General features: G+C 43.4%; 3 protein-coding genes across 3 annotated transcripts; 1 reads left to right on the top strand and 2 right to left on the bottom strand.

Moving 5' to 3' along the window:
- Positions 1-8,268: 8,268 nt before the first annotated feature.
- serhl (serine hydrolase like) lies at positions 8,269-12,879 on the bottom strand. The gene is made up of 12 exons (XM_084005322.1): positions 12,707-12,879; positions 12,182-12,343; positions 11,195-11,308; positions 10,754-10,795; positions 10,643-10,662; positions 10,482-10,556; positions 10,109-10,218; positions 9,921-10,000; positions 9,769-9,803; positions 9,594-9,670; positions 9,413-9,500; positions 8,269-8,595 (listed from the first exon to the last, which is right to left on the bottom strand). The coding sequence occupies exons 1-12, from the start codon at positions 12,762-12,764 to the stop codon at positions 8,452-8,454; spliced, it is 1,005 nt and encodes a 334-aa protein (XP_083861448.1). The 5' UTR covers positions 12,765-12,879; the 3' UTR covers positions 8,269-8,451.
- A 776-nt stretch (positions 12,880-13,655) lies between these two features.
- mb (myoglobin) lies at positions 13,656-15,264 on the top strand. Its single transcript, XM_084005109.1, has 4 exons — positions 13,656-13,727; positions 14,248-14,333; positions 14,492-14,711; positions 14,847-15,264. The coding sequence occupies exons 2-4, from the start codon at positions 14,251-14,253 to the stop codon at positions 14,985-14,987; spliced, it is 444 nt and encodes a 147-aa protein (XP_083861235.1). The 5' UTR covers positions 13,656-13,727; positions 14,248-14,250; the 3' UTR covers positions 14,988-15,264.
- Positions 15,265-16,418: 1,154 nt separating this feature from the next.
- Positions 16,419-21,192, bottom strand: pane1 (proliferation associated nuclear element). The gene is made up of 6 exons (XM_084005451.1): positions 21,042-21,192; positions 20,126-20,202; positions 19,689-19,787; positions 18,756-18,835; positions 18,542-18,633; positions 16,419-17,549 (listed from the first exon to the last, which is right to left on the bottom strand). The coding sequence occupies exons 1-6, from the start codon at positions 21,096-21,098 to the stop codon at positions 17,400-17,402; spliced, it is 555 nt and encodes a 184-aa protein (XP_083861577.1). The 5' UTR covers positions 21,099-21,192; the 3' UTR covers positions 16,419-17,399.
- Positions 21,193-21,713: the final 521 nt, after the last annotated feature.

Below are 21,713 nucleotides of genomic sequence, written 5' to 3'. Positions count from 1 at the left end.
ATTCAATTCAAGGTGCTCCACAGGACTCATTATACTAAAGAAAGATTATCAAAAATGTACCCAAGTGTATCGGATTCTTGTGACAGATGTTTTCAGGCACTTGCTCACTCAACCCATATGTTTTGGTCTTGTCCTATGTTAAAAGAATATTGGAGATTTTTTTTTACATTTCTAACAGAAGTACTGGAGTTGAACATTGAACCATCACCAGAGATAGCCATTTTTGGCACTCCAGGAATTAGGATTAAATTGAATTCAATACAGAAAAATGTAATCTCTTTTTCATCTTTGATAGCTCGCCGTCGAATTCTTTTACAGTGGAAAGTGTGGTGGTTCAGGTCTTGTTTTGTGTTCCTCACCTTCTTTTCCTTTTTTCAGGTGAGTGGAGAGGGGCGGGGCCGGTGCTCCAGGGCAGTTCACGAGACACACCTGCTGCCTATCGGCTCGTTTGGCCGGCTTCTTAAGCCAACTGCTCTGTCTGCCCTGTGCCAGATGATCCTTTGTCCTCCTCGCATGTACATGTCTCTGAGCAGATTCCTCGCCTCTCTCCATGATCCGGTGGTTCGTTGTTCTTTTCCTGTTTAGTGATTACTAGTAGGTTTTTCCCCTCGTGGTGACTTTGTGTTGTTACTTTGTTTTGTGAAGACCCTTTTCGTTGTTTAAACTTCTTAGAACATTTTTTCCCTTGCTAAGGCGATTTCTGTTGATACTTTGTTTGGAATAAATCTGTTACAACTCTGCATTTTTGGGTCCAGACTAAATCCTTCCTCAAGCCGTAACAGAATCATCTGGCCATCATGGACCCAGCGGAGATCAAGGGCTTCAAACATGCCTTTGCCGACCAAGCGAGCAGGCTTAACCAGCAGGAGTCAGTCCTGCGGCAAACAACAGAGCACCTCCAGCAGATGACGACAAGCATGGCGCAGATGAGGGGACAGCTAGCTCTCCTGCTTGAGCGGCTGGCTCCATCCCCGGACTCATCACCACCACTTCCTGCAGCTGACGCACCCGTCAGTTCCCCGCTGCAGCCCCGTGAGCCCTACATCCCTACCCCCGCCAGATATGCAGGAGATTTAGGGACTTGTGCACAATTTCTTCACCAATGCTCACTAGTTTTTAGTCAACAGCCAGGCACTTATTCCACACACCAGTCCAAAATAGCATTTATCATGAGCTTGCTAATAGGACAGGCGGCCGCATGGTCGTTAGCCATCTCCAGTCAGAACTCAGCCATCACATCTGATTACCATTCGTTCATAGAGGAAATGAAAATGGTGTTTGATCATCCTGTAAAGGGCAAACAGGCCATAAGCCAGCTTCTGGACTTACATCAGGGCTCTCTCTCAGTATCCCAGTACGCGGTAGAGTTTCGCATCTTGGCAGCAGAAAGTGGGTGGGGGGACTCAGCTCTACAAGCAGTGTTTTTAAAAGGTTTATCGGGGGTTATGAAAGACGAGTTAGCCACTCGTGACGATAGCACCTCCCTGAACCAGTTGATAGACATGGCCATACGGTTGGATAATCGGATCAGGGAAAGAAATAGAGAGAGAACAGAGGGAAGGAGAAGACGGCCCCTCGTCGCTTCCCAGTCCAGCCTCCTCGAGACATCACCGACAGTCAACAGCGCCACCTTGGCAGCCCCAGGGACTCTTCACACCCCAGAAGAAGAACCCATGCAGCTGGGACGAGCTCATCTCACGCTGGCAGAACGACGGAGACGCATAATGGGGAAGCTCTGCCTCTACTGCGGCCACCCTGGACACTTCCTCACCAGCTGCCCAGAGCTGCCAAAAGACAAGGCTCGCCAGTAGATGGGGGAACTCTGGTGAGCCGAATCTCTTCCCCTACTTCATCCCGCATACAGGTTGCAGGTATGATTCACGGGCCACAACGTTCGCTCCCAGTCGCAGTCCTGGTCGACTCAGGAGCTGACGACAATTTCATTGATGTTAACTTTGTTAAGACGAACAATTTGCCCCTACATAAACTTACCTCCCCTAAAGAGGTCCTGGCCATTGACGGTAAGCTACTGGAGATAGTCACCCACCGCACCGACCCGCTAAAACTCATCCTCTCCAGCAATCACCATGAATTTGTAGAACTGTTTGTCATCTCTTCCCCTCATACTCCTGTGGTGTTGGGCATACCATGGTTAAAAAAACACAACCCACATATAGACTGGCCTACGGCCTCCATCCGGGAATGGAGTTCACATTGTCACGCCTGTTGCCTCCAGTCAGCCATTCCAGCCAGGTCCCCTGCTCCCGCTCAGCAAACAGAGGTCATAGATTTGTCAAATGTTCCCAGAGTATATCATGATTTAAGAGAAGTTTTCAGCAAGACCTCCGCAAACACACTTCCTCCACACCGTCCTTATGACTGTGCTATTGACTTACTCCCTGGTGCCCCACTCCCCACTAGACGTTTGTACAACCTTACAAAACCAGAACGAGAGGCCATGGGGACATACGTTAACGACTCCTTGGCAGCAGGGCTGATAAGGCCCTCATCGTCCCCGGTGGGGGCGGGGTTTTTCTTTGTGGCCAAAAAAGACAAGACTTTACGCCCCTGTATTGACTATACAGGGCTTAATGCCATCACCGTGAAGAACAAATACCCCCTGCCTCTCATTGACTCTGCCTTCAGTCCGCTGCACCATGCCACAGTCTTCACAAAGCTGGACCTGCGCAACGCCTACCATTTGGTACGGGTACGTGAGGGTGATGAATGGAAGACCGCCTTCAACACTCACTTGGGGCATTATGAGTACCTGGTTATGCCATTCGGCCTAACCAACGCCCCAGCGATTTTCCAATCACTGGTTAACGACGTGTTAAGAGACTTGTTAGACAGAGTTGTCTTCGTGTATCTGGATGATATTTTAATCTTCTCTCGTTCTCAGGAAGACCATGTGCTTCATGTCCGTGATGTGCTGACCCGGCTGCTGGAGAACAAATTGTTTGTTAAAGCAGAGAAGTGTGAGTTTCACGTCCCCTCAGTGAGCTTCTTGGGGTACATTGTGGAGAAAGGCCAGCTCCGTGCCGACCCCTCCAAAGTGGAGGCGGTCAGGGAATGGCCCACTCCCGCGTCCAGAAAAGATCTCCAAAGATTTTTAGGATTTGCTAACTTTTACCGTCGTTTCATACGAAATTACAGCCAGGTTGCTTCCCCTCTCACACAACTCACCTCCAGTAAGGTTAGTTTCTGTTGGACTCCAGCAGCCAATCACGCTTTCACTATTTTAAAAGAGATGTTTACTAAAGCGCCTGTTCTTGTTCACCCAGATCCCGAGCAGCAGTTTGTGGTCGAGGTTGATGCCTCGGACTCTGGGGTCGGGGCCGTCCTCTCCCAGCGTCTCCCTGCGGACAACAAACTCCACCCGTGTGCATTCTTTTCTCGACGCCTCTCCCCAGCAGAACGGAACTACGATGTGGGGAACCGGGAGTTGTTAGCGGTGGTGCTGGCTCTTCAACAGTGGCGGCATTGGCTGGAGGGGGCTGTTCATCCCTTCATAATCTGGACTGACCACAAAAACCTGGCGTACCTGCGTACCGCCCGGAGGTTGAACTCCCGTCAAGCACGCTGGGCGCTTTTTCTGGGGCGGTTCAACTTCACCATGACCTACCGCCCTGGTTCCCGGAACGTGAAGCCAGATGCCCTCTCACGTCAATTCACTGTGGAGGAAGGGAAGGCAGAGGAGGAGATGATCCTTCCTTCTCAACGTGTGGTGGGAGCGTTGCAGTGGCAGGTGGAGCAGGAAGTACAAGACGCCCAGCAGAATCAGCCGGTCCCTGATGGCTGCCCACCTGGACAGCTGTTCGTTCCTCCGGCTGCTAGGTCTTCAGTACTCATCTGGGGCCACACCTCTCGAGTAGCTTGTCATCCTGGTGTATATCGCACGCTAGCACTGGTCCGGCAACGCTTCTGGTGGCCATCAATGGCAGCTGATGTCAGGACGTTCGTTGCCTCCTGCCCTGAGTGTTCGCGCAGTAAAGCTTCTCATCGTCCTCCAGCTGGTTTGCTGCAGCCTCTACCTGTTCCCCCACGCCCATGGTCACACATCGCTGTGGATTTCGTCACCGGCCTCCCTCCCTCAGAAGGTAATGACACCATCTTAACCATTGTTGATCGGTTCTCCAAGGCGGTTCATTTTGTTCCCCTCCCGAAACTGCCCAACGCCTTGGAGACCGCTAACCTGCTCATTCAACATGTGTTCAGGCTCCATGGCATCCCCTTGGACATTGTGTCAGACCGAGGTCCACAATTCACCTCTCGAGTCTGGGGGGCTTTCTGTCGGGCCCTGGGGGCCACCGCCAGCCTGTCGTCCGGCTATCACCCTCAGACGAACGGCCAAACAGAGCGGGCTAACCAGGACCTTGAGTCCGCCCTCCGCTGCGTCGCTTCTCGTCTCCCCGCTTCCTGGGCCACACACCTCCCCTGGGTCGAATATGCCCACAATACCTTGATCAGCTCGGCCACTGGTATGTCACCCTTTATGGTGACCTCGGGCTATCAGCCTCCCCTGTTCCCTAGCCAGGAGTCCGACGCAGCGGTTCCCTCAGTACAAGCCCAGTTTCACAGGGTCCGCCGGGTCTGGAGGGAGGCCCGCACAGCCCTGAGCAGGACCGCGGAGCGAAACCGACGTTTGGCGGACCGCCATCGGACCCCAGCTCCGGCCTATCAGGTGGGCCAACAGGTCTGGCTGTCGTCCCGGGACCTTCCCCTTCAAACCGACTCCCGGAAGCTGGCTCCTCGATTCATCGGCCCCTACCCTATTGAAAAGATCATCAACCCCAGCGCCGTCCGACTCCGCCTCCCCGCCGCCCTCAAGATCCACCCGGTTTTCCACGTCTCACTGCTCAAACCGGTCACAGACAGTCCCCTTCAGCCCCCTGCTCCGCTACCGCCAGCTCCCCGCATCATCGATGGTCATCCAGTATACACGGTGAAGGAAATCTTGGACGTCCGCAGGAGGGGTCGCGGCTTTCAGTTTCTGGTCGACTGGGAGGGGTACGGCCCCGAGGAGCGTTCATGGCTCCCACGCTCCCTCATCCTCGATCCACAGCTGCTGCAAGATTTCTATGTTAGGTACCCGGGTAAGCCTGGTAGGACGCCAGGAGGCGTCCATTAGGGGGGGGGTACTGTGGTGGTTCAGGTCTTGTTTTGTGTTCCTCACCTTCTTTTCCTTTTTTCAGGTGAGTGGAGAGGGGCGGGGCCGGTGCTCCAGGGCAGTTCACGAGACACACCTGCTGCCTATCGGCTCGTTTGGCCGGCTTCTTAAGCCAACTGCTCTGTCTGCCCTGTGCCAGATGATCCTTTGTCCTCCTCGCATGTACATGTCTCTGAGCAGATTCCTCGCCTCTCTCCACGATCCGGTGGTTCGTTGTTCTTTTCCTGTTTAGTGATTACTAGTAGGTTTTTCCCCTCGTGGTGACTTTGTGTTGTTACTTTGTTTTGTGAAGACCCTTTTCGTTGTTTAAACTTCTTAGAACATTTTTTCCCTTGCTAAGGCGATTTCTGTTGATACTTTGTTTGGAATAAATCTGTTACAACTCTGCATTTTTGGGTCAAGACTAAATCCTTCCTCAAGCCGTAACAGAAAGACCCTTTACCACCTTCAAAAGATTCCTGGCTTAAAGACCTGATGACATTTTTGAAGCTAGAGAAAGTCAAATTTACACTTCGGGGATCCACCGACAAATTCTATGAACACTGGCAACCTCTTATATTGCATTTTGAGAATATGAATTGTACATCATTAGACTAAGATATATATTTTTCTAACTGCTTTATATATGTGCTCATGCTGATAATGTGATTTTGGATAAAAGATTTAATATTATTTTTTTCATTTTTTTTTTTTCATTTTTTATTTTTTATTATTATGCATATACATTGTTACTATTATTATTGCTATTATTATTATTTTATTTATTATTGTTTATTTTTATCTCTTTGTTTGTTTTGTAAATTTGTTTGGTAGTTTCGTTTGTGGAGGAGACATCGGGTGGGATGGGAGGGGAAAAAAAAAAAAAAAAAAAACCCACTTATGTACTGTTGATTTGTAAAGTGTATTCTCTGAACCAAAGTGGTATAAATAAATATTAAAAAAAAAAAAAAAAAAAAAAATGTGCAAATGTCACCCTAACCCTAACCCTATGTAAAACATAGTTTAAGTGCTGTATGACTGAAAACAAGCACAAACAACTCCTTCTCCCTCTGCTCTCACTGTGGTTCTCTTTCTTCTAACAGCTTTAACTTTTGAGATTAAACATGAAGACACACACACACACACACACACATACACATCAGAGAAACTGTGCAACACCTTAAATATTAACAACAGGCAGCAGACTTCTAAGAAAGCAGAGCTGCCACGGTGCATTTCAAACAACCCTCAAAGGCAGCAGCTGCATATAAGTTCATATACAAGTGTCTGTCAGTGCTGCAGAGCAGGCCAAGAAGAGGGTTCAACAGCCCGATCACTTCACTTCCTGTACGATCTCATGCAGTCCAATACATTGCATCTATCTTTATAAAGCCAATAACGGAGAGTTTGGTTGCTGATGTTGTCAAAAATTTGATTTATTATTGATGTCAGAATTTATGAAAGGTAACATTGTGGCATTTTGTCCTCCATATCGACATGCATGAACGTGGCAAAAGTCTCAATAGTTAACACATTGTCAGTTGATACATTGAAATTTAAAACATTGATTGCAGCCGAAGAAGTCGAGTTAGCGGACCGTGAGTAGAATTTTAATGAAAGACATTTACATTCTTTAAGATTAACTTAAAAGTAGGGTTGGTCATCTTCTTGTTTCTTGTTGAAATTCTAGTTACATCCCGACAGAAACCGATGAATGAAATGCTCCAACAAAAAAATAAAATTAGGTATCTGTGGTTGTTGCAGGATAGTAGTAATCTGTCCAATCATTTAATTGGACAGGACACGCCCCTTCATTCGGATCAGTTTAGGGGATAATGGACTACAAAAAGCACATCGTCCTCTTCTCCCCATGTTGTTGGTTTTATAACGGTCAGCTTCCTGTTTGACCGTTTGCTGCATTTACATTTCATTTGTGGTTTCATTTGTTCATTTGTAACATGATTGAAATAAATAAATGCACCATTACATTATCATCACTGTCCACACATTTATAACACAATTCCAATTACTATATGTCTGCAGGAAAGTAATTGTTAAATATGCAAATAAACATGATTGTTTTCATGAATGGCCGAGGTGTGCAGCATTTTAAATGTTGCTCTCGCAAGGAATTGTGGGTCGGCGTGATCTCCTTTCCTTTCCTATAGGAAGGTTTCTTGCATCCCATGCTAAAGGAGCTCTGAAAGGAAGCATTGGAGCTCCTTTCCTTTGCATTTAGAGAATCTGAACGGCTCTTATCATGGCGGCCACTTGTTTACTTCCGGGTCACTTCTTCAGTTAGGAACCTTCCTAAGCAAAAAAGACTTTTCGACCGCAGCCATGATGTCAGATTGTTTGAGTGTTTCCTAGTGAATTTGTCCTGACCGGCATCAGTGAGCAGCGTGTCACTCACCACCTCCAACCCACTTTCATTGGTCTAGAAGAGTAAGGGACATTTAATCAATATCACTTTATGTAATTATGTGAGAGTGATACAACCTGACCCTAAACCAGTATTTGAGTGTTTTCTGAACTCAGCAAACACCCTCCCTTCATGGTGAGCAATTTGTCTTCATGGTAAATTTCCTTAGTAACATTAACTTCCACTGCTCACTTTTAAGGCAACAAGTTAAACTGTTAATTTGTGCAAATAACGTGTTACTCGGTATAATAATGACAGGTTCAGTTAAGAGTCTGGTGAGTATTATTACAGCAGCACTTTTTCCTGTTTTGCTTATGATATGTTTAACTTCCTCATACATTCCCATCAGAAACTGCTGCTCACTTGGTGAAAAGTACATTGCACGTGTCTTCATGTCTGCATCAGTAAATCTGGGAATCAACACTGTGGTCTATTTAAGAAAGCTGTGAAGGCACATTTTTCCGAACTACTGCAAGAGAACTCGTCTAAAAGTGCTTTCACGTGTGCCAGTGTGGAAAGGTACGACAGTGCAGAGGATAATGTTCGCAGTTTGCTTAAAGTGTGTTATAAAATTGAGTGTAAAGCAGAAAACTGCATACACTTTGGCACACTTGGTAAAAGTATTGGCTCCGAGTGTTAATGGTTTCAGAGATAGTACTTCAAGAATCAGTGTTAGTCTTTAAGCATTCAGAAAAAAAACTGTAAGATACATTTAATAAATTAGGAGTCCACCAAACTCAAAAATCTAAAAATTAATTACTTTGCATTACAATATCCAAACTCCAAACATTACAATAGGAAGAGTTTAAAAAACTTAAAACTGTAGTAGTAGTAGTCTGACATGACTTATGGCAACAACAAAAGAATGTTTTTGTGATTGCTATAACTTTGAGGTCTGCTCCTCGGTCTGTTCGGCCGGCCGAGTCAACACTTTGTCCTGCAGGAAGTTGGACACGAGTGGGGCAATGGCCTCGGCGTCATTCAGGTGGATGTGATGGTCGCCTGGTACTTTCACCACCGTGTGCTGAAACAAAGACGAGTGTGAGAGATCGAACGTTAAAAGTGCAACACTTTAACCTGCAGTTACTGATTTTTTTTCTGGCCACTTGGGGGCAGCAGAAAAAAAGTTGCCTACACAACATTGTCACATCACCTTTTAAGTTGATGCGGTGAACTTGTTAGCAAACATTAGCATTCACTTGGAGTCGAGTTTCTGGTCATGTGATGAATGTAACTGCGATATTCAGGCTCTTTTAGCTCTGATTTTGGTCTCCTCCAACCGCAGAGGGAAATGTCAAGCTGTTTAGCTGCCACTATGTTCACCAGCTAGTCTCTGACTGCGATAGTGAACACTGGAGTTTGAGAGCAGCTGAAAACGACACCGCGAGAGTGAACCAGAACAGTCGCAACAGCTAAACAATGGAGCTGAAACCCTCGGGGAGGGCTGCAGGTCCAGGTGAGGATTCCCTGTAGGTCCGTTTCTATGAGCAACCCCTTTCAAAGCGGCTTTGAAAATGGTTTGTATCCCGACACTCCAAGCGTCTCCAGCAGCTGATTGTTTTTCTGTCACCAGCTGACTTGGACAGAGGTCAGTTTAGAGAGAGTTAAGTTGGAGCTTTTTTTCTCTGCTGACTGAGCTCCAGTATGTAGGTCAGCGCTGAGGTTCACAGATTCCTGCTGCCTCTGAGACACTGAGCTCCACTCTGCTACCTTTATATCCGTCTGTCTACTAGGCACAATTATACACACAGGCTTAAGGACTAAAAATAAACAAAGAGATGCGAGCGTACAAACTTTACCCAAACACTGTAAAAAAACAAAGATTCGAAAAATACACTCACATTTCTGTCCTTATAGGCCTGGATAATTGCTGATGCAGCTTTCTTTTCGTCAGAAAAAAAATAGAGTTTCTCAAGGCCGTCCTCTGCTCTGGAAACACAAAGATAAAAGATTGTACATTTATTAAACGAGGTACAGTTTACTGACCCCTGTAATAAGGAAGTGTGAGGTGGAATAACTTACAGGATAACTAGAACGGGGGCTTGTATACACGACTGCATTTCCAGACTCTGCTCCAAACTGATGCGCACTATGTTTTTCTGAAAATAAAGGATGATAAATAATAAAATGCACGAAGCTGTACTTGCATTTTATGGGCTGCATGCGTCACCTTTGGGAGGGTTCAGCAAAAACCTACCAGATTAATACGAATGTCTCGGGTAAACGCCACACCTGCAAGAGAGAAATCCTTTTTTTCAGCATCAGGGTAAACAAATTCAGAGTGAACTAATTTTGTCCTATGACGAGCATCCAAAACAACCACAAAAGCCGAGGAATACGAAGACAAACCTCCTTCAACTTGAGTTAGCCCTCGCTCTAAAAGGATGAGCACAGAACGCTCAGACAGAGTTGGGTTTGCAGCCAAAAGCCTGAAGGAAATAAAAGGTGTTTTGTTGGTTGAAGAAACCTGTACAAACATTACTGGATGAGTGCATACTCAGTAGTCTTTGTAAAACATGAATGTGAGGGTGTGACACCTCTCTACTGCCTTTTCTTGAGTGTAAACTCTTCTATTCTTTTCTTCCGTTGTTTTTTCAAACTGCACCATCTGATCCATCCCCTGCCTCATTGCTTTGAAAATTACTTTCTGCAAGAAAACAGAAAAATGATGAGGGACATCATTCATAACTACCGACAAGAGGGGGATTGTACAGCACAGCTCTCTGTGAAATATAATGGAGTGAGGTGATAGTATTTTATGAACGCGGGTGACTAAAAGCATTTCTTAAATGTGAGGACTTTCAAAATGTCAAAGAACCTGACTGCTTTTTCCATTTATTCACAACCTAGAAGTCATTTTAAACAACAAATTACAACACTGTAGTAACGGGATCCTAAAAACTGAAGTACCAGATTTGTAGGGAGGAATCCAACTGAGTCCAGCAGCACGACAGCATTCACCATCTCAGGATACAGTGCACTGAACTGTGGAAGACACGATATCTACTAAATACGACACATGAAAGCAAAAATAGTCTCCACAGTCAGTCGTGTGAAAATGGGTCACTTACCATCCCAGCAATGTTGCCACCTGAAACACAAAAAAAGAAAAGTATATACTGTAAATATAACATAGAAGAAACATTTTAATTGCCCTTGTTCTGCTGCAAAGCTGCACTCACCCATACTGTGGCCTATGATGGAGAACTGGCTCCACTGCAGAGCTGTGGGAGTCATTTCACAGATCATCAACAAGGTTCAGTAGCTCATCAGAAAATACCGAGGCAGTGTCACTGCTACGGTTTAATTGCACTACAGATGCACTATGCTGTGTGAGTCCTCTTCACAGGGAGGTTTTTATAGATTGTCATGGAGAACAGTTGCAACTCTTTAAATATGGAAAAGAAAACTATTCTATAACCAAATACATCGATTAACAGCTCAAATTGGCTCAGAATCATTTATTTTGGTTCATATAAAATGTGTCTCTGATGATAGTCAATGATCAATAATGATCACCCAGGCCCAGGAAACCGGAGACAATAAATCCCTGCAAAGATCTAGTATTTCCCCTGAACTCTGATGTTTGGATTTATGTCTTTCAATTTCTGAGACTCACACACCATCAACGACTCTGCGTACGTCCATCACGTACTCAGGAAATGAGTAGAAAGCTCCAGGATGACGATGTGACGACCATCCGTGACCAGCCAGATCCACCGCCAGGTATCTGCACTCTGACAGGGAGAACAGGGAGAAGAGGCTCAACAAGAGATCGTCGCACGTCTCTTCAAGGAAACAATGACCTATATTCAACTAAAAAAAATCTGAATGGAATGTTTGCTTTGGCTAAAATCTCTCATCAACCAGCTGGAAAAGCTGCACTGCACAGACGCTGCTGGATGTTGAAACACTTCGTTGGCTTAAATGTTTAATAAGTAGACAAGACACTAAAGACACTTGAAAAAGAGGCAGAGAATAGGCTCGTTGGAGATGAGCCAGGCCTGCGCAGAATCGATCGCCGGCGATCGCCACACAATGCATGCCTGTTAGTTTTGTGTCCGACTTGATCACGACTTGATCCCTCTGAGTATGTAAACTCTGAGTTATGCACGTGCCTGCAGACTCTACAAAGCCATCATCAATGGAGCTCTGATACTACGATTCACAATGGCAACCTGGAGAGTTATCAGATATTACTGAGTGTTTAAGTCGAAAACGAGCTCATCCTTAGAAAGCCGACCAACTTAACTGCATCAAAGTAGAGATAGTTGGTGTGGCAGACATTTATCACCTGACTTAATGCGTATAACTGAATGAAACAGATGATTGATCTAAAGGTGATGTGTCTTTATGTTCAGCTTTGCAGAGCGACACTGTGGTGTAACGGTTAGCAACGCTGCCTACGGTGTAGGCGACAGGAGTTTGACTCCCATAGTACACAAACAATAGCAATGAACAAATAGTCATTTTCATATAGGTGAAATCCCCCAGGCACAAAAAGAAACAGAGTAAATAGAAAGAGTGCTGAACAAATAAGACACTGAATGACAGTTTGACAATCTCTTTAGGGTGTGAAGAGTTGAAATCGGGCTGTAGTTAATAGTTACCTTTGGGCAGAAGGGGAACGAGGGTGTTGAACGTGCCACAGTTGTCAGCCCAGCCATGCAGGCACAGCACAGGACGGCCGTCATCAGGACCCCACACTTTCCCTCTGATCACCCCCCATGGGACCGGGACCGAGAGCTCCGAAACGGGACACATCATACCGCCTGTACAAGAGTTAATTACAATCAACAGCCCAAATTATTAAACTCAAGTCTGCAGCGCATCTACAAATATGTATGGAAGTCCATTTCTGTCACCGTCAGAGAAAAAATAACTTAGTATCTCAGAATAATGACATACTACACAAGTTTATTTCAAGGAAATGTTCTCATTATTTTTGAGATATTAAGTAAATATTTTGCAATATAGACACATCACACGCCAGTTTAGTGACACTTATGAAGCTCTTCTGTCCTCCACCTTCTCTACTATCAGTCTGGTGACAATAATAGTAACAGAAAGATCAACTAACTTTAACTAACAAGCCTGTCTTCCTCCAGACAGACAGACAGATAAATAATAGTTACCTGCTAGCTTCTTGGCACTGGACTGCAGGTGTCTGACGCCCTTTAAAGCCTGAAACATGTTAGAGAACAACTCTGTTGAAAAAACGATATCATTAAGGCATCTTAGAGTTAGAAAATATCTTTTAACTTCGATCTTGAAACAGTTTTCCAGTCCGTTGAAGAACAACGCCGGTTTCCGGATGTTGAAGAAGGACGTGACGCTAGGTAAGGATGCTATTGGATAAACGGAGGTTCGAGGGCGGGGCTACAGTCTGGACCAATCAGCGTTAAGGAGATGATGCTCCTACCTTTCACAGGGTGAGCAGCAGAGGGCGTGATGGATTTTACCATGATTTTTAGGCTGTTCACAGTTCACAAACACTGTAAATAATTAACACACCGTGCACTAATAATACACTGTGAATTAATGACACACTGTGCATTAATAACACGCTATTCATGAGAACAAATGTGAACAAGTACTGGAACGAGGTGAGAAAATAAGATTGTTCAATAAAAACAGAGTAAACAGAAAGAGTGCTGGAAACGGTTAAAAGTGCTGAATTTAGACATAAAATGTCATTAAAACAAAATATCAAATATAAAAAGATAGAAAGAAATGATAGAAAGACACACATAAATAGGACTTTAATAGATAAAACCGGAGAACATTACAACAGTGAGAGACATGAATGAATAGTGACATGATCAGTCATTCACCTTTATTTGTTAGTTCATAAAGTTGTGGCAGGTCAGCAATATTACATATTATATACAGTATTTTGACCCTAAACTCACTGAGTTATTGCTTAAACACAAACCTGGTGACCTGGCTGCCTAATCTAAACACAAACATCCAATCGGAATTTTTCAGATCAACTTTAGAGGGGTTGTGAACATTTGAAGAGACGTGTGGTGAGAGAGGGAGGTCTGGAATAATTTGGGGACAGGACGGAGGGAGTATAAAAGGTCAGTTTTGAGGGGGGAAGTGAGGCCAAGAAGACTTTGGGATAATCACACGAGCTACTATACAACTCTGAAGGTACTGTCTTGGTTAATTGTGTTATATTTGAATAATTCACAATTCATATTGATCATATGTGTTGATTTAGACAAAACCAAAAAGTAAGATATAAAATAAGTAGATCATCTCTTAATTTAAATGGAATATGCATATCATTTGGCAGACATAATTGTCTTTGGTTGTTTGTCACTCAGTCAGGATGCAGAGAAATGCCAAGATGAAGTCTGTTTTTGTCCATAACGTTAAAATAAATAAAGCAGAGTAAAAAAGTATATTGAAGAGAAAATATTTGCTCTTAATTACTATTTGTCAGCTTTAAGAGCATCAGTAGTGCCTGGTTTCACTGAATTATGCAGGGCTATATCAAGGTTACTTTTCACGCAGTAAAGACTCAGTGAGGGCAGCTGAATCAAGCAGTTTGTGCTGCTGGTCATCAAAATAAAAAAAAATAAAAAAAGATTTTTCACAAATTGTTCTTTTATGTCCTGCAACAGTTTTGAAATGAATGTTTTAGTGACCCGTTCCTCCGTCTCCTCAGATCATGGCAGACTTTGACAAGGTGCTGCAGTACTGGGGTCCGGTGGAGGCAGACTACCCTGCCAATGGGGGCCTGGTTCTGACCCGGTCAGTGGCTCTGACAAGATAAGATTACTCAGTTTTAGACAATGCAACTTTAGATGTTTTTATTTATTTACTGTTCAGTCAAGTAAACTCTGAAACATTTATTATAAGATTATATTTATATACAAATCCTCCACCTCTTTCTTCCCACCTCTTCACAGTTTATTCACAGAGCACCCAGAAACCCAGAAGCTGTTCCCCAAGTTTGCCAGCATTTCCCAGGGTGACCTGGCCGGTGACGCGGGGGTTTCTGCCCACGGTGCCACTGTGCTCAAGAAGCTGGGTGAGCTGCTGAGGGCCAAAGGCAACCACGCTGCCATCCTCAAACCTATGGCCAACAGCCACGCCACCAAGCACAAGATCCCCCTCAAGAACTTCCAGGTGAGGCTGATGTGCATGATGCGAATGCTTTAATGCATGGTTTTAACCTTCCTCGCGAAGTCTCTTATAGTGGCATCAAGTTATTCGTTTCCCTCAGAAAAACAGCTTGTGTGATTTTCTCTCTTTCCTGTCCAGCTGATTGCAGAGGTCATTGTCAAAGTCATGGAAGAGAAGGCAGGACTGGACGCCGCCGGGCAGCAAGCCTTGAGGAGCGTGATGGCCGCCGTCATCGCTGACCTGGGGGCCGGCTACAAAGAGCTGGGCTATAACGACTGAAGGCTGAAGTCACATGGGTCGTGCCAGGATCGGATGACAGAAAAGAAAGATTTTGATCCTTTACAGCACCACCAAAAATGAATCTTAAATATCACTATAGAGTTGAGAATCATAGGGATTATTATGTATATCTTTAACATTATTGGTGTAGGGTTTTCTGTTATGGTGTGTGCGCCTGTAACTGCAGTAAAAAGCGTGTTTATTTCTGCTAGATTGATCGCTATGATTGTCCAGGATACTTGACTAAGGACAAACTGTAATCCTTTGTCTTATATCACAAATAAAAAGATATATATATATATCTGTGGCTCTACTCATTCTCATTATTTCTCAGTTATATTTCCAAGTTTGATTCCTTTTCTTAAAAAAAACCCACACACTCTAAATCAGTCTTTTTAAATATTGTCATCTCCCGTGTCCTTGATGCTGAGGGAAATAGTCGTACATCAGTCCTCTTTAAGTAAGTATGAAGGAGAGGTTGTCTTTGTTAAAACATGAACTCTGAAAGCCAATCCAGCATCTGACGAACAGGAATCGGGTCCAATATAAAACTCAAGCGGTGGACACACAGAAATACACAGGTTAAATAAACTAAACACTTAAATGCTTCACACAGTAACACCATCAAAACTCCTTCATGCAGTTTTATTTTCAGTCAGCTGATCATGACTTCCTGTTGGTGATGTCTGAGTAGCTGCTGCTGACGTATTGTATAATAAACCTATGGGGATTTTTCTTGTTGGATTATTGCAGAAAATAAACTGTGCAAAACACACATTTATGATCCTTTTGTCTGTCAAGACTTTATAGATATAAAGAAATATATTCCATGATGAGATAAGCAGCATGGCTCTATGGACGGCGATGTCAGTCCACCACTTCCAAACTGAAATATCTGTTGCCATGACGATCCCCAGAGGACGAACTGAGCTTGAAACTTCTCTCTCGCACCATGAGGTTGACCTTTTTGTTTGTTTATCTTAATTATCTTGACAAATTCCCAGCAGCCCATCCAGCAGCTTGTTGCTGACATTCATGTGTTGTTCAGTCATTGTAATAACTTTGATCCGGTGACTTTTCACAAGTGTTACTATTTATGACGAGTTAAATCTGTAAAAGAGGGCGAAAGATATTGGTGTTATCAGTGACACTCACATCCCACCTTTGACGTCCTTCCAGATTCTGACTTGATGCCATAACATTGTTTGGTTGTATGATGGATAATTGCCATGATGATAACCTAACTATTAATAGAATTTGTACGTGTGTGTGTTTGTTCATGCATGCAGACGTGACAAGAGGCACGGAGCCTCTGCTAACCCTCTGAAGGACACACCGGCACCGCTGCCTCCCCCTCTGACCAGGTCTGACCAACCATTGAGCTCACATTCACCAGTATTAAACAGGACAGAGGGCAGAATTTGTGACAAACAGGACCTTTAATCATTTATTTACTTGTACTCTACAGTTTTCCTGTTAAATGCATCACAGTATATACATGAAAAGCATATAGTATAATTATACAGCCTACAATAAGCAATACAGAAATACTCTGCAGCTTTGAATGAAGCTGTGCAGTGTCACGTTCTTATCGGCCCTGATCTACAATGAGCAGACCGATATCTGTTGATACCACAGTACAGGCCCTGCATACCCACACAGGTGTTTTGGATCCAGCTGACCTAGCCCTCTAGGTCAGGGTGAAGGTAAGCGGAGCTGTGCTGGAAATCACGTCGCGTCAGTCAGCACAGACTGTAAACACCCACAGCGTCCAGAGAAAAGAGCTAATCAGACAAAATGATTTGTGTGTACTATGAGTGTGTTTAACGGACGGATTATATGCATAGAAGTGGACATATGATATGAGCTATAAACCAAAATGTGACTGTATTGTGTAAAATAATGTGCTTCATGTCAAACAGTCAAACACTGAGCAGAGTTTAGGGAGTGTCATTGATTGCTGCAGGGAGGCCTTGTGACTCTCCATTGTAGGGAAAGCACAGGTGTTAGTATGACATCAATGATGGCTCTGTTCTCTTCAAAGCAAACTATTAGTGTGCCGGCTTTTCACAGCAGCCATTTTGAAATGTCAACTTTAATTCTGGCCCATGCATGCTGGCTGACCAGAGCCTCACTAGGCAGTGACACACTAAATAGAGAGGCACTATAATGCATTTTATCATTTACACCTGTTTTCCCTGCTGTGACGTGTCAAAATGGCTCGTGTGCAAAGGACCTACAGCAGAACCATGCACATGAAGCATCATATTATATCATTCACATCCGTTTTGCTGCTGTGACATCATGTCAAAATATCTTCTGTGTCCTTCCAAGAAGACGGACTACTACAGATAAATATATGCACGAAAAAGTCACGACACAAAATCCCTCCAGAGAAAAAAGCCAGAGGAACTAATCGAAGCTCGGCTGGTCGAGGTCTCGGGGCACGGTGCAGCGAGTCAGGTTGGACAGGGAGAGAGCGGTAGCCATGGGAACAAGGCCAGCTGCCACTTTCAGGATGGTCCTCAGTCTCTCTGTGGCATTAGTCACACAATCTGGTGTCTGGAGAGGAAGAAAGTCACACAAGACTACTTTTAAAGAAACATACAAACGTACTATAGTCAGAGACAACTGGTGTTCCACCCCCTAACTACAGACCAACATGGCCGTTACCATGGCTTGCTAGCTTGGTGAGTTAGTCATGAAAAAATGTAACGTTATCTTATTAGCAGTTATCTTTATGAAGCAACTCTTTTTCTCAGCTCGAGGCGAAATAATGAGCAGATACCTGTTGTTCGAGTGAGTAACGTTACATCCCGATAGAAAACACACGACCATCGTAGCTTCAGAGAGGGGCCTCACGTACATGACTTCTGGTTGTATTGTCTTTGTAATGACTTATTTTCAGTCTTACTATTTACATCCTTCAGCACTATCTTGATGTGCAAAATTATCTTCATCTTCATGTGTAATTCATGCCTTTTTTTCAAATGGGATAAAAAAAAAAAAGATTCTTCTCTTGCCATCGACTAACTGAAGGGCCTTTCTATATAAACTACGTGCACAAATAGCTTGCCCAGGCTTCCTGCAGAGTTTCATGATAATACATATAATTGCATGATAAATGAATACACAACTACATAAATAGCTTTAGTGATTTTCTTTGTAATGTCACAAATGTGCTGTTGTTCTTTGTTGTAATAATAGTAATAATAGAAAAAAATAGAAAATTACAATGGCCATTTCTAACTATTTTGTGATATTTTATAGAAAAAATGATTACTGTAATTGAGAAAATAATCTGCAGCTTTTAATTGATGATGAAGATAATCTTTAGCAGCAGCCCTCATACCTAACATTACGCTCTAAGGTGTTTTCTGTCGAGGGACCTAAATTCAAGAATTTATAAGACTTCTCAAGACCAACAGATACACCGCTTTCATTGTGGCCAACATGCTACATATTCTATGTGCTTGTTACATACACCTAAATGTGTCTCTGAAATGATATGTTAGGTTTAAACTAGAGGTGTTTGAACAAAAGTTGATACAAACCTTATCCTCTGCAAACAGCAAGGGGCACTGCAGCGATGCAGCCAGCTTCCTGACGGCATCCAGGCGCTCAATGGGGACCAGAGCGTTACGAGCTACAAGAGAAGGACAAAAAAGGCGAGCTAAAAGTTGGTCACAATAATCAATGCTCCTTGTGATCCTTTAAGTGATTCAAGGAGCTGAGGAGTTCCAACACATGCTTAAAGAATTGCCATACCATTAGTGACCATGAAGCAGACTTTTCCAAGGAAATATCCAGGGTCCAAATATTTCAGGGAAGATGCTGCTGCCTGGAAACTAGGACAAAACAATAGATTTTACACAATTAACTTGTATACCATACATTTGAAAGGTTCTCTTTAGATATTCAGAGCATTAATATAACAGCAAACAGCAACTATAAGCTTTGTAACGATATAGTGGAGTAATAGTTCCCTGAGCAGAGAGTGAAGTCGCTCTGTGTGTGTTGTAATCTGAATTTCCCCCTGCTTTGTCGACACAGCCGGGCTGGCCGTGCATGCCTTTTAGTGCACATGAGTATGCCCCACTGGCTAGCTAATAGCCGCCGCTCTGCACCGCGCTCATACTGCGTTTTAGGCTGATAACGGCGTTGTCACAAAAGTCCTCCGGTTCCCCCTCAGATGCTGACAGTGTTACATCCGTCAACACTGTTAGCATCATCAGCTGCCATGTGAGGCAATAGATATGCTCTGAATTTCGTACTGAGCAACTTTAACAATCAATATTTGGATGGAAGTTATTATATCTGTAAAACATAAAATACATAGACCACACCATGCTAATGAAATTCAGTGCCCGTTTCTACATAATGGTACAACCAGGCCTTGCACTTTAATACTTGTGTAAACCAGAATAAGAAGCACTGCATAGTCCTAGTTACCATAGCATGAATACTTTGCTATCAAGTTCAAATTTCTCTAATAACTTAAGTATTACACTTATATGTGTGGTTTAAGAGAGAGAACAAATAGTTATTTGTGCAAAAACTACAGCTATTCTTTAAGGACAATGTTCAAGTAGAAATCACTGAGTTTCAATGTGGCAAACTAAAGACTACAACACTGAGTAGACATTTCACCAGTGTGTCCAGGGGAGGAGACTGAAATATAAATGAGGATTTGAAAGATACCTGAGCTCCGAGGTCAGGTTGATGATGAACACCACGAGGTCCAACCTCGGACGGTTCTCTTCATTCTCCACGGGCAGAGGCAGACTCTTAGCTAGTCTCCTGATGGGTACAACAAACATGCTTGCTGTCAGGCTCAATGTGGTCACTGATATGTAGGAAACAAGAGGTGATCATTCTGTGCTCACGTCACATAAGATGGTGCAGATTCCCATATTTACGACTCACCAGAGAAGGTTTTATGACAGTTAAAGATACCTTGCACTGACAATATATTACTATACAGGTGTATTATGTTTAAAAATAGTAAATATAAAATAAATAACAAGTGTAGCTCCAGTACCAGAACAACAGATGGTAATTCACGATCTGTGTTTAATGATCACTTCCTCTAATGCACATCTGACCTCAGCAGTTTAAAAGGACAGAGCAGTACTTACACATTCACAGTGACCGCGGTCTCCTCCACCAGAGCGTCTGCTAAACTCTGCTGAAACTGCTCCTCGTTCTCCACCAGCTGGAGGAAAAACACTCAAAGTCAGCACATAACTGGATGATAACACATGCATTATCACTACCGTGAATAAATAAGAAAAGAATACTTAATGCAAAGATGTATTTTAAAAACATGGCTTCATAAGTGCATGTGGTGGAAGGTAACACAGTGTAAGTTCATTTTACACCATAAACCTTTATTAAATATAATGTTCAAATGTCACTCAAATTAGATGCCACGTTAAAATATAACTCATACATGAATCATTGCATTAATAGTGTAAAGCGCTAAAGAAACCACTTTTTAAATGTGTATTCTTCCATTCCTTCCACGTGTCACATACATACATACATGTACAGGTTCAAGTCAAGGTTCAGGTTATACACATTTTAAACATCTCTCAATTCAAATATACAGCTCCTCTTTAAATTACTCCATACTAATAGGAAAGTGGTTCCCAACCATTTCATCATTTGACCCTAAAACCAAAATGTGTAATCTCGCCTGACATGTTGCACATGAATTGAATTGGTACCACCATTCTGACATTGTTTAATTGTATTTTATTTTGAGTCCTGTCCTCAAACCACAGCTTTAGGAACATACAATGCTTTGTTATGCTTTTGTTTTGAAATTCTATTTAGATGCATTCATGTGTAACGTAACAGCGTAACAACTAAAGTGATCAAGTAAAAGTAAAGATAGTGGAGTAAAAAGTACAACAGCTGACTCTAAAATGTTTGCTGTCCTATTAGCTCATCTTGACAGCAGCTTAAGCGGACTCAACGTCGTAATGTTACTCGCTGTTTCTGTCTCAGCAGCTGTCAGCGGTTAAAGCTAATACACGAACACAAACTCACCAAAATGTTCGCTGTGTTCAAACCAGGCAGCTTACTAAACGGCTTCAGCAGCGCCATCCCGGTGATAACGCGCTAACGAGGCCCGCTTCCTAACTTTAGTAAATGAGTCCAGAATCGCTCATTTCAGTTCTTCAGCTTCTCTCCTCGCGCTTCTTTTCTAAACTACGTCTGACGTCATGAGGATCGCCCCCCCAGCAGTTGACGTCGTGACGTTTCCTCTGATTCGGGCAGTGGTGTTCTGCCACCTACAGGCTGCAGGGTGTTTCGCAGTTCACTACTCGAGTACAGGTTGTACTTTCGGAGTGTAACTGCAGCTGGTCTCCCTATCCAAGGGGACTTATCAGCACAAAAGGAGTCCCAACGCAGCTATATTTAAGTACAATTTTGAGGTACTTGTACTTTATATATTCTATGTAATATGCTTCAGGCTACACTTTTCAATTCACTGCATTAATTTTGATAAGCTAGCTTTGCAGATTATTAACGCAAAATATAATCAATTAGTGCATTATGATATATTTTTATAGATTAAGCCACCCCACAGTACATAAAGTAGTTCACCAAACATTTACCAGCTGCAACATTAGCGATGCTGGCACAAAAATTACAATTGTGTGATAACAATTATTCGGAGATGGGTCATTCTGGATAATGAGTAGTAATGAAGTACAT

The sequence above is a fragment of the Eutrigla gurnardus genome (assembly GCF_963514095.1).
Source record: "Eutrigla gurnardus genome assembly, chromosome: 3".
Taxonomy (NCBI): Eukaryota; Metazoa; Chordata; class Actinopteri; order Perciformes; family Triglidae; genus Eutrigla; species Eutrigla gurnardus.
This window is presented reverse-complemented; position numbering and strand designations above follow the sequence as displayed.

Bases quoted from the DNA above. Each gene is read 5' to 3' on its own strand.
- serhl (XM_084005322.1), bottom strand. From the start codon at position 12,764: ATGTTTCAGGCTTTAAAGGGCGTCAGACACCTGCAGTCCAGTGCCAAG. The intron at 9,804-9,920 runs GTTTGTCTTCGT...TCTCTCTTGCAG, and splicing joins GCTAACTCAAGTTGAAGGAG to GTGTGGCGTTTACCCGAGAC. The intron at 8,596-9,412 runs GTGAGTGTATTT...TCTTTGTTTCAG, and splicing joins AGGCCTATAAGGACAGAAAT to CACACGGTGGTGAAAGTACC.
- mb (XM_084005109.1), top strand. From the start codon at position 14,251: ATGGCAGACTTTGACAAGGTGCTGCAGTACTGGGGTCCGGTGGAGGCA. The intron at 14,334-14,491 runs GTCAGTGGCTCT...ACCTCTTCACAG, and splicing joins GGGGGCCTGGTTCTGACCCG to TTTATTCACAGAGCACCCAG. The intron at 14,712-14,846 runs GTGAGGCTGATG...TTTCCTGTCCAG, and splicing joins TCCCCCTCAAGAACTTCCAG to CTGATTGCAGAGGTCATTGT.
- pane1 (XM_084005451.1), bottom strand. From the start codon at position 21,098: ATGGCGCTGCTGAAGCCGTTTAGTAAGCTGCCTGGTTTGAACACAGCG. The intron at 19,788-20,125 runs GTAAGTACTGCT...TGTACCCATCAG, and splicing joins ACCGCGGTCACTGTGAATGT to GAGACTAGCTAAGAGTCTGC. The intron at 18,634-18,755 runs GTATGGCAATTC...CTTCTCTTGTAG, and splicing joins CTGCTTCATGGTCACTAATG to CTCGTAACGCTCTGGTCCCC.